Here is a 12,531-nt window from a genome sequence, read left to right as displayed (position 1 = left end):
GGGCACGAACCCGTGTCCCCTGCATCGGCGGGCAGACTCTCAACCACTGCGCCACCAGGGAAGCCCTAGCTGCTATGTCTTAAGCACACTCAGGCAGCTCTGAGTGGGAGAAACCCACGTGGGGAGGAAATGAGTCTGTAAGTCCAGCAACCCACAAGGAACTGAGATCCGCCAACAACCACAGAGTGAGCTTGGAAGGAGATCCTCTAGCCTTCAGAGTACTGCAACCCTCGGCAACAGCTTGGCTGCAACCTCAAAAAAAAGACCCTGAGGGCTTCCCTGGTGGCACAGTGGTTGGGAGTCCGCCTGCCGGTGCTGGGGACGCGGGTTCATGCCCCAGTCCAGGAGGATCCCGCGTGCTGTGGAGCTGCTGGGCCCCTGGGCCATGGCCGCTGGGCCTGTGCGTGCGGAGCCTGTGCTCTGCGACGGGAGAGGCCACAACAGTGAGAGGCCCGCGTATGGCAAAAAAAAAAAAAAAGAAAAAGAAAAAGAAAATACCCTGAGCCAGAACCACCCAGCTTTAAGCCATTCTTAGATTCCCAATCTTCAGAATCTATGTGATAATAAATGTTTATTGTTCTAAGCAGCTAGGTTTTAGGGTATTTTCTTATGCAGCAATAGATAAAGAGTAAAGAAGTACATATATTCAAAGCATCTCCATACAAATTATTTACTCATTATAAAAGGAAAAAGAGTAACTTTACAGTATGAAACCTGGTAGATATCACCTTAATCAAGTGATGGAAGTGAAAATTCTCAGTAATGGGTCAAACTGAAATTGTATACCACCTGACAGGATGGAACGAAAAGAATCCAACCAAAATCATGTACCACTTGATAAGATGTAGAGACAGACACAGCATTGCTTCTGTGACATTCCTGCCAAAGATGCATGACCTAAATCTAATCACAAGGAAATATCAGAAAAACACAAACTGAGAGACATTCTGCAAAATAACTGGACTCTAATCTTTAAAAGTGTCAAGGTCATAAAGCAACTATACTTTAAGAAAAGTGTTGAGGTCATGAAGCAAAGGAAAGACTAAGGAATTAAAGAAAACTAGAGATAGGTAACTAAATGCAACAAGTAACTACAGACTGGATTCTTTCCTATAAAGGACATTACTGGAACAACTGGCAAAACTTAAATGACGATTAGATAGCAGTAGTATCTCAATGGAAATTTCCTAATTTTGATGGTTATACTGCGATTATGTAGCAGAATGTCCATTTTGTAAGAAATACACATTAAAGTATTTGGGGTTGATGAGTCATCATGTTGGCACCTTACTCTGAAATGGTTAAAGAAAAAGATGTTCTAGGTACTGTATTTGCGACTTCCCTGGTAGGTTTGAGATTGTTTCAAAATTTTAGAAAGATAAAAACAAAATCAGAAAAGCCCAACCGTAATTACAGCAGTCACTTTATTAGAATTTGGGGATTAGATGGTATAATGCATTGAACGGTCCCTAAAATGGTATGTGGCACATCTTAATTCCTTGGACCTATAAATGTTACCTTATTTGGAAAAAGGGTCTTTGTAAACATAACTAAATTAAGGATCTTGAGATAAGATCATCTTGGATTACATGGGTGGGCCCTAAGTGTAAGATCAAGTGTCCCTATAAGAGATAAAAGAGAAGACCACACACAGAGAAGGTAGTGTGAAGATGAAGGCAGAGACTGAAGTGATGCGGCCACAAACCAAGGAATGCTTAGTCACCAGAAGCTGGAAGAGGCAAGGAAGGATCCTCCCACAGAGCTTCCAGAGGGAGGTGTGGCCCTGAAGTTATGCTGATTTTGGACATTTGGCCTCCAAAAATGTGAGAGAATAGATTTCTGTTGTTTTAAGCCATTCAGTTTTTTGTAACTTATTACAGCAGCCCTACGAAACTAATACAGATGGTATAAATGAGGACATTTAATCTAAAGAAAATCACTCACTCCCATTAGCATACTATTATTTTAAGAAACCTATTTCTAAACCGTTATCACTACAGCTTCTGTAAAATTCAGCTTTGATTTCAAATGTTTGATCTGCTATACGCCCTTAAAAAGTTGGCAAAGGAGTGCTATCACTTATATAGGCACTGATGTTCTACAAGTGGTGCGGGGACATGCTCAAAGGACAGCAGCAGATACTTCTATTACAAGATTATGTTAAGAGAACTGTCTTCACGTCTAGGCTTACAAAAATATCACATTTATTGGAAACGTATTAAGATAACAATAGTTAGAACTTTGTTGAAGAAAAAATTTGGAACTCAGTCCCTTTTTTCATTTAGAAATATTAGAAAACATCACTTTACAACATCAGGGTATATTTTTTTCCCTTTTCTTTTTTGGTTGGGGTACCAATGAAGGTGAAATGCTAAACAGACACTTAACACTGACACCTAAGATTTCAAGATTCTACCAATTTCATGGGTCAACATTACTTGGCAGTTAAGCCAGTGGTAATTAATATTAAAAACTATCTTTTGAGTTTCCCTGGTGGCACAGTGGTTAAGAATCCGCCTGCCAATGCAGGGGACACGGGTTCGAGCCCTGGTCTGGGAAGATCCCACATGCCGCGGAGCAACTAAGCCCGTGTGCCACAACTACTGAGCCTGCACTCTAGAGCCCGCGAGCCACAACTACTGAGCCTGTGTGCCACAACTACTGAAGCCCATGCGCCTTGAGCCCATGCTCCACAACGAGAAGCCACCGCAATGGGAAGCCCGCGCACCACAACAAAGAGTAGCCTCTGCTCACTGCAACTAGAGAAAGCCCGCGTGCAGCAATGAAGACCCAACGCAGCCAAAAATAAATAAATTAAATAAATAAATTTTAAAAAAACCAAAAAACTATCTTTTACATGGTCCATATTTTCTTTCTACTCATCCCCCACAGGCTTGCAGGGTATGTGACACTATCCTCATTCTATAGGCAAGGAAGCTGAGGCCAAAAAAAAAATCAGTGAAGTAACTTGCCTAAGGCCACAGGGTTAGAACATGACTCAGTAGGCATGTTGCTCCAAAATCCTACTATTTTTTCCCACTATACCACTTGCTGTTGACTTTCATTAAATGTTGCTGGCAAAAACTGAATGCCTACTATGCATCAGGTACTGGGAATATAATAAGTAAGACAGGGACTTTGCCCAGAAGAGCTCAGTCTAGAGGAGGTAATAATCAATCATGTCTACATACTAAGAAACAGTTCTACAGCAGAACCCTACTGCCTGCATGCCTGGGGCATGTTTCACAGAGATGCGGTCTGTTGGATCTCCAAGGATGAAGAAAGAATTCAGGAGGAGAGGGTGGGTTGAGAAGGCATAAAGAAAAGCACAAAGACTAAAGGAAAATAATTCTGAGAAAGATCAATTAGAACTGTTTCAATTACACTAATATTTCTCATGAGACACTAACATGTATTAAAGGAATAAAGATGGCAATCTTTTTGTCCTAAATTTTATCTTTTAATATGTCTTTAAGAAATACTACATATTTCCAGGAATTTAAAGCAATAATTTGCCTCAAGAAACTTGCACACCACAAAGCAAATTATATCTGTGTTCCGATGCATAAACAGCACTTAACCATGGGTATTACCTGACTTCAGTGAACTATCCTGTTTATTATAATTCAATATATATTTGAGAAGTTATTTAATCAAAGCTTATTGAATACTAAATATTTCTACATTCCCCATGGACTTATAGCTAGAATATGGAAGGTTTTTTTTTTGGTTTTGTTTTGTTTTGTTTTGCGGTACGCGGGCCTCTCACTGTTGTGGCCTCTCCCGTTGCAGAGCACAGGCTCCAGACGCACAGGCTCAGTGGCCACGGCTCACGGGCCCAGCTGCTCCGCGGCATGTGGGATCCTCCCGGACTGGGGCATGAACCCGTGTCCCCTGCATCGGCAGGCGGACTCTCAACCACTGCGCCACCAGGGAAGCCCCATGGAAGTTTTAAATGAAAAGCAGAGTCCTTTGATTCTTAAGCCCGAAAAACCAGATTATTTTAAAATAAACATAAGCAAAGCACACACTTTTTTTTTTAAATTAGGTGATCTGTCTGCCCATGAGACAATTAATAATGTTGGTAGTGGCCTAATTGCATGAATATTGCAAAACATGCAGTTTCAATTCTTTCTTTTGTTGCAGTACACCTGCCTGAAACAAATTTTCACATTATACTATAATGAAAACAATACAGAGTAACACATCGTTTTTTTCTTTTGGCCATGCCACACGGCTTGTGGGATCTTAGTTCCCTAACCAGGGATCAAACCCAAGCCCTCAGCAGTAAAGCGTGGAGTCCTAACCACTGGACGGCCAGGGAATTCCCAAGAGTGACACATTTAATGCAGCACCTGATGAGGATCCCTTTCATTTTCTTAAAATACTATTCTTTAGGTGTTTGTTACTTTATAGCAAAATGACAATGAATAATGTTTCATCTTAATATATTTTGTTTTTAAGTAATTTACCTATTTTTGTGCTTGTATATTATATATTGATTATGTTAATTAGCTTACCTAACTGACAGCCATTTGTGCTGTCAATTTTAATCCAAGTGTGCATTATTTCATGAACTTTTGTTTGTAGCCATAAACAATATTAGTTTGAAAAGTGCTCTAATAACGTTAGGAAATACTAACATTATTAGAACACTAGATATGAGAAAGGAGGAGAAAGTTTATCAAAAGTTAAGGGAAATGAGTAATAATGTGAGTATAATCACACTAAGTGTTACAAAACTGAGGTATCCATTGAATTTGGCAATTAAGTAATCGTCAGTGACCTTACTGAACAGTCCCAGAACAGTGAACAGACACTATTCTGTCAAGAATTTTGGCACTGAAATGCCAGAGATGGAAGGGATAAAGAGGAGGAAGGAAAGGAATCAGCTCTAGGGGAGAGGAGAGTTTAAAAGTTTTTTTGTTTTTTTTTTAGGATGAGGAAAGTCTTAGACAAGTTTGGATGCTTAGGAGAGTCAGAGAAGAGATTAGAACTAGGAGAGCAGGGACAATTACTAGAGAGCAAGGACCTGGCAAAAAGAATAGGATGAAAAGTAAAAGTTAGCTTGCAATGGGTAAAGTATAGCTTCTTCAGAGACAAAAGGGAAGAAGAGCAATGACTAAGGTATACTTGGAGCAATGGCTGGCTCCATAGTCAAGATCGAATGCATTTGAATCCTGGCTTTTCCTATCATAGCCATATAATCATAGGCAAGTTTGTTTACTTCTCCAAATCTCCATTTTCTCTTCTAACCTGGGGAGAACAGAATTTTCATAGGGTTGTTCAGAAGAGTCAGTCATTCTGATACAGAGTGAGTACTCTAAAGATGGTAGCTGTGGTGTTTGGTTTTTCTTTTTCTTTTTAAAGGCCTCAAAGGAAATTTTAAAGAATTCACACAAATTTCTATTTCCTCTACAGAATAGGTAATTCCTCTACTGAGATTAAAACAGAATGTTTAAGGAGACAGGACAGTGATTCTTAGTCTTTTGGAGAGATTAAAAAAACCCATTTGACTATGATGAAAGATATATGGAGGACAGAACATCAAAAATTTGCATAGTTTCTTATTTTTCTGCTTTTTGGAATTAAAACATTGAAACCCGTCCCCTCCCCCCAAAAAATCTACATAGTTTTAAGGGAATTCATAGACACCTCTCCAACAATAAGAGATGTTGAGGAAAAAATCTTCTGGTTCCAGGGCATAGTTTAAATATCCAATTGTTCAAACAAAAGAAAAAGATTGCATCCTCTGGATTTACATACCTAACGACTACCTACGAGTATAGGGCCTGCCAGAAAAGACACTGGGCACAGTCAAAAAACCCAGGTTCTTTATCCAGCCCTACTAAGTCACATGGCCTTTTCAGACAGTAGCTCTGAGAGGTGATGCAGTGCTAAAATTTTCTGATTCTATTAGTTGAAGTCTCACTTGACTGTGCAGACAAAAGAACAAATGGTACTTTATTTCCTATGTCATAGTTTAACATGATTTTGAAGGTTAATCTGGGAACCTAACCACCAAAATTTTATTTCTACAGAAAAAACAAGTGTGCTCCTTCATTTCTGGGATAAGGCTGCAGAGGTTGCTGGCAGCATCAGGCATGAGTCAGGTATTCCTATCCTGGGAACTGCCTAGGATATTTTAGCAGCCCTCTCTCTCTGGACTAAAATATCCAGAATTGGACTTTGTCAAAACTTCCTCCTTGTCAGTCAGCAGTACAGTAATACACACTGGGAGACTTAAAAAAAAAACCTAGATTTATTAAGTTAATGATGGCTGTTTAAATTACATTTAAATAGCAACCCAGAAGAGCCAAATAAAGTTTCTCAATTCAATGAACCTTTGTGAAACAAAGAATCCTTTTCTAAAGGAAAAAATAAAAATCCTCCCTGAGATTTCAAGAAGCTTAGCTTTTGGAGTAAGAAGGTATGTCTGGGGCTTCCCTGGTGGCGCAGTGGTTGAGAATCCACCTGCCAATGCAGGGGACACAGGTTCGAGCCCTGGTCCGGGAAGATCCCATATGCCGTGGAGCAACTAAGCTCGTGCACCACAACTACTGAGCCTGTGCTCTAGAGCTCGCAAGCCACAACTACTGAGCCCGTGTGCCACAACTACTGAAGCCCACACGCCTAGAGCCCGTGCTCTGCAACGAGAGAAGCCACCGCAATGAGAAGCCCACGCACCAAAACGAAGAGTAGCCCCCTCTCCGCAACTAGAGAAAAGCCTGGCGCAGCAACGAAGACCCAACACAGCCAAATAAATAAATAAATAAATAAATAAAAGGGATGTCTGCTTTCCAAGATAAAACTAATTCAAACAGTCATCTTCTGTCAACCATTTATTATACTGAAGTTCCAAATACTCAAGACTATTTGCTAATTTGTTTCATCATTTTGACTGGAATTCACTGGATCTTTACCTCTGATAAGATTAAGGCAATGCATGATATCACACTTCTAGTACAGTATTTTAAAATAATCTTAAAATTAGTACTGTTACAATGTTACAACTCCTTTCCCATATCCTTAAAAATCACCCTTTGGTAACTGGCAATCTTAGACATTTTGAAAGTATGTAGTCTACAGAAAGATGATTCATAACATGAAACAGTATCACAATGAAGTTAAGAGTTAAGATGTAAACTTCTACCACGGAATCAATGCATCTACTAAATTGGCTTTTCCTATGACTATAACCATACAAAACTTCACCAAAGAAGTTAATTAGAAGTTTACAAAAAACTACTGATACTTAATTGTACCCATTTACATAAAACGATACTTTGACACTTTTAAAAAGACAAAGTATGGTTTAAATGATTTAATCCTTACACTCCCGGTTACTTGCTGAACCTCAATCTTCGGTTATTTTTAATTCATATACTAAACTGGTGCCTACCAATCTACAAAAAAGTGTGGTGTTGTCTTTTGGTTTTGTTGTTTTTAATTTGAATTGGCTGCCAAAAATCTGGATTTGTGGCTTCCCTTAAAAAAAAAAATCTGGCAACTTTGGGCACAGATCCTGGCAATAGCAACATTTGGAGGGAGCTGAATAGCAGCTGCCCTCTTCTAATAGCACATGCAATTTCTAGCTCCCTCCAATTCTCTTTGCTCACTTTGGTCACCTGCCTAGCCATCAGAGTTTGAAATCTTTATTTTACTGGAAAATTGACTGACTGGGCTTTTCAGGGGCCTTAAAACCTTTAATCATAGAAATACAGTAAATCAAGTGATAGTCCTGGCATTAAAGCTATGTATTCCAAATGTTAACTATAACTAGCACGACACCATTAAAACGTACAAGGCACTATCACTGTTAAGAGCTTTTTAGTATCTTAACTTTGGTCTGTCTTCAATTCTTTAAAGAATCATGATATTCAGCCTTTTACCCTTCCTCAAAATAAAGAAATTAACCTTGTATTTCAATATTATGGCACGCTAAGAGCAACAAAAAGCTTCCTGCATCTGTATAACAAAGGTAAAGAAGAAAAACAGGAAGCAAGTAAAAAAAGGTCTCTGATCAGTCAGACCACACAGTTCACAGAACACATGAAGCCCTCTTCACTCAGAGCCTACTGGATCTTATTTTAGACATAATTTTAATAAGCTCAGTGATCTGGTTTCCCAGCCCACAACAGATGAGACGCAGCCAACTGGAAAAGGGCTGGGGGTGGTGCTGCTAGAGGCAGACACTCAAAGCATCAAAATCAAAGCTGAAGACTGATAATGTCAGCAGAAAACCTCAAAACGTAGCAGGCTGGGGCCATTTGGTGTAGATACGAATAATCCCAAAGGGTCCCAATCCCTGCACAGAACTACAATGGATGTTCAAAATGAAACCTCTTTGGTAAACTCTGTTAAAGAATAGGTCAGTTGACCTTAAAGTATAAATCAAAATAAAGTCCACCAAAAGCTTTTTCCAAAAAAGTCATGGCATTTAAAGGACTGTCAGATTCACAGAACACTATTTCCCTCTGTCAATGAAACACAAGATACTGAATTCCTAAAGATGCCACATGTCAAAAGTATTTGTTCTTAATAAAATTTTATTAGAACCCAGATGCAGTAGTTCATGATATCTCAAGTTGAGAGGTATTTAAGCAGAACTATTTTCTCAGAGAATAGTAACTGGGAAGGTTCAAGACCAAGATCAGTTATGTAAGCCAAGCCTGTCTTTGGGGGATTCCATCGCAGATACATCACTAGGGCTGAGGGTGAGATAGGACTGGTCTTATCCAAGTCTGCATTCAATTTAAAATTGGTGTCATACAAAAAGTTAGGGGAAAAAAATCTCCATTTTGTTTTCACAGTCTTATTGACTATGACTAGTATGTACACCAAAAATAAATTTTATTTTTCTAATCCCTGGCAGTCTCAGAAGTTGAGCCATACTTTGAGGATGGCTCTAAGTTATAAACCAGGTGAAAAAAGGTTAATACTGAGTTTTAAAAGTTCAAATTATCATTGTCTACACTTGATTTTCCTTATTAAAATTTTAATAAGGGCATCTTTTAGAGAAAATCTAGAGAACATGTAGTATTCAAAAGAAATCATACTATTGGAGGCAAGGATATTAGAAGATTAAAATGCATGTTTTGAGTGCTATTTCCTTTTCTGAAAAAACCTCCATAACATACATATCAGAGTAGAGATTAAAGGCTACATTTCTTGATCTGTAAGTGATCGCACATTATACTCACTCTTCTTCAGGTTTTAAAAATAAGGCCACAATCTTCCACACGTATAATCTCAAATTGATAACTTCTCAATTAGTCTTTAAAATCTCATAACTCCTTAAAGCCTTAAAAATGCATATGTATTATTTACTTGGAAGACCTGTCCTCAGTGTGCTCCTGCCCCTTAAATGGTTAAGAGATCTTTGCTTAAAGTTCAAGCTTCTTTTAACAAATAACCTCCTTCATTTTAGTAGATTTACTCTGTCTAAAGTCTGCCCTTTTTCATTTGATAGAAATCAAAGTCAAAAGAAGTTGGTGAGGATCTAACCTAATTTACAGTAACCATTGGGATTAATTCCACATTAAAGGTCTTTGATCAAGAATGAAACGAAGACAAGCTGCTGAGCTGAGGTGTTTAACTGACCAAACCTGCATTTTCACTGAGTTTAAGGCAAGGTGAAAATTGGTTCTCTTCCCCTTGCATCTCTATCCCATCCTTTAGGATGGATAATCCCAGGATCTACTTCTTACTGGCTAGAGGTTTAATACAGCCTCTCCAAGTAGCCAAGTGAAACACCAAACAAAAATCACCAGTGCCGCTTCCCCACTTCTGAGAAGAAGAAGGAAAAAAAGATAGTGAGAGGTAATAGGAGGTTACAATACTAGAGGGAAGGGAAAAAACCCTAAACTTTAAGCTAAGCCCATACTCCAGAGCAATATTAGAAAAACCTCCGTAGAGGCAACTACAAATAAATAACCCTTCATCCTAAAGGGCAAAGAAATCCTTCCTAATGGAAAAAGGTAGCAAAATACCTCCTACATTAAAAGGATCTCCCTGAACATATCACCTAATTTAAGCGTTAAAATCCATTTTGCGAAGAGAATGTAAAAGGAAACTTTATGAAATTCTCTCCAGTGGTTTTCAATGTTCAGGTTTCTACCTCTACCCTTGACAATTTAACAGCTTTTCTATTAAATCCATTCCTGCAAACTGAAGTGTCAGTTTCTGACTACATTTGGCAACCTCAAGGAATAAAACGCTTCTCCCTCTACTTCCCTCCTGCCTCATAAAAGTCATGTTTATTTCCTCCTGAACTTCCTACTCTTAACAGTTTCTGGACGAGTTAAGTGGACCGAAGCGTGCGGCCACTAAGAGGCAAGTGAACTCCAGAAATATTTGTGGATCGGACAAAAAGGCTTCCTCAGTCCGCCTGAGATACGGGCCCCAAGCTCAAGCGGTTCTGTGGAGGGAGCCTAGGCAAGTGGGGGTAGGGGCTTTATGGGCAGAGATGGGGCATAGAGCCCTTTCGACCTCCGTCGAAGGGGCCGCCCAACGCCCCAGTCCCAGCACCCCCTCCCGGCACGGCCGGACAATGGCCCTCTGGCACAGCAGTCCCAGGCCGGGAAGAGGCCCTGGGACTCCATACCACGCGGGGCCTAGAGAGGAGGCCGGGAAGGAACACTGAGCCGGCGAACATACCTCCGGCCTAAGCGCGGGCAGCGCGCCCGGGCCTCCGTGGGCGCCATCACTGGGAGTGGGGTGTGAAGGCAGCCCGGCCGGGGCATCGCCGGCAGCCGGATCCAAAGAAGCTGCGAGCCCGGCGGAGGCGACGGGGGGAAGTGCAGGCCGCAGCCGGCTCAGCCGACCCACCCGGCAGCCCGACTCGCCACAGCCGACCTCTGGCAGCTTACCTTGTGGATTCTCTTCAGAGCCATCGTGGGAGGCAGGTGGAGGCGGCCCCCGGGGCGGGAACAGGGGCAGGGGAGGGACGGGGAAGGGACGAGGGGGCGCGAGGCCGCCTCGGTGATCGCGGGTCGGCCGGAGAAGATGGGGAGTTCCGGAGCGCGGGTCCGGCGGGACGGACTTGGGGCCGTGGCCCACTCGGCTCCTGAGCCTGCCGCAGGGGTCACCGCATCACCCGGCGGCGGCCCCTTTATGCGCTGCCGCCCGAGCCGCCGCCGCCGCCACCGCGGTAGCTGCCTCTTCCTTCTAGGCTCAGCGCCGCCTCCTCAGCCGCCGCGGATCCCTCCGCCAGGGAGCAAGAGCCCAGGCCTCGGGCTCGGCCGGCGCCTCTGGGTCGGACGGTCGGAGGGACTGCTTGCTGCAGGTGGACCGAGGGACGCGCGGGCGGGCGGCGCCGCCGGGGTGGGGCAGGCGGAGCGCGGGGTGGGCCCAGGCCGAGGGGCAGGTCGGGAGAGCGGGGATTGGCGGGCTGGGGAGGGAGGGCTGGGCCGCGCCGGCGGCGGAGGGATACGGGCCGCCCCTGTGAGTACCTTACGCGCTGTCGCCGTCGCCACCACGGCCGCCGAGACGATGACGCCGCGAAGCGCAAGGAGGAGATCTCGCGAGACCTGCGGTGCGGGTCGCAGAAGCTCGCTCGCTCGCTACGACTGATGAGTGCCTTACTTGTGGTCCCTCATTCGCGTGACATCTGAGATCAATAAACGTTAAAAGCGAATGTTTTTCAGATCACCCGACCATCCCCAGAGCATAGACGGACCCGGGAAGAGCACTTAGGTCCATTGCAATGTTCCTGAAGGAGGAAGGGGCTTGTCCAAGGTCACACAGCTCCACAGTGGCAAAGCTGGGACTTCCCTGAAGTCGAGAGTTTCGTCAGATCCCTCCCTGGAAGCCGCATGGCAACAGCCTGGGCACCTGCGGGAATGTGGTTGTACAAGCACGCCGCAGGCAGCCCTGAGATGGTGTTTTCCGACAAAGGCCCCAGCTGAGAGACAGTTTGAATGTCTCAGCCACTGGCATGTCAGGAGAAGTGCTCTGCTTGGTAAATTGTTACAAATAGGCACTGTAGCTGTTACCTCAGGGAGAAAAAAAAAAAACTTGGAAAACGTGTGCTCCAGTAATTAAAACCAACCTTGCGTTCAAATCACCATCAAAAGCAAGGTTAGAAAACCTATTCTGGGATTGTTTTTAGAAGATGGAGGCAAAAAGCTGGTTCACTGAGCAACTACTCTGTGTCGAACCCTGCACCAGGACTAGTGAAATATAAGGCTCACTGGTTTTATAAGGCCTGGGCTGGGAGGTGCTTTTTACCTGTCTGGAGACACTGGGAACACGGAAGAATAGTAAGGAATATTTTCCTGGGAGGTGATGCCCACATTCTCAAGTCTCCCCCAAGGTTTTCTGATTCTAAATCTGTTCTTTCCTCTGTCTGGAAGGGACCTTGAAGATCATTGATTAAGAGAGGAGAAACTGGAGCCTCTAAGGAAAAGAATCTTGCCAAAAGTCACACAATAGATCAGCAGCAAGACTTGTACTGCCTCATCTACTGAGTAGAGGCTGGACCCATAGGGCAGGGCCACCATGGACCCAGTGAGTCAAAGGAGGGAAAAG

The 12,531-nt window shown here is 42.9% G+C and overlaps 1 protein-coding gene across 1 annotated transcript in view; it reads right to left on the bottom strand.

The window, feature by feature from the left end:
- The window catches only part of UBE2D2 (ubiquitin conjugating enzyme E2 D2), a 61,189-nt gene extending 49,681 nt beyond the window's left edge, over window positions 1–11,508 (bottom strand). Inside the window, exon 1 of the mRNA XM_007461442.1 lies at window positions 10,872–11,508. Within this exon, the coding sequence (XP_007461504.1) occupies window positions 10,872–10,895 (24 nt within the window). The 5' untranslated portion in view covers window positions 10,896–11,508. The remainder of the gene's footprint in view (window positions 1–10,871) is intronic.
- Between the last annotated feature and the right edge of the window lie 1,023 nt (window positions 11,509–12,531).

The sequence above is a fragment of the Lipotes vexillifer genome, unplaced genomic scaffold, assembly GCF_000442215.2.
Source record: "Lipotes vexillifer unplaced genomic scaffold, Lipotes_vexillifer_v1.1 scaffold217, whole genome shotgun sequence".
Taxonomy (NCBI): domain Eukaryota; kingdom Metazoa; phylum Chordata; class Mammalia; order Artiodactyla; family Lipotidae; genus Lipotes; species Lipotes vexillifer.
This window is presented reverse-complemented; position numbering and strand designations above follow the sequence as displayed.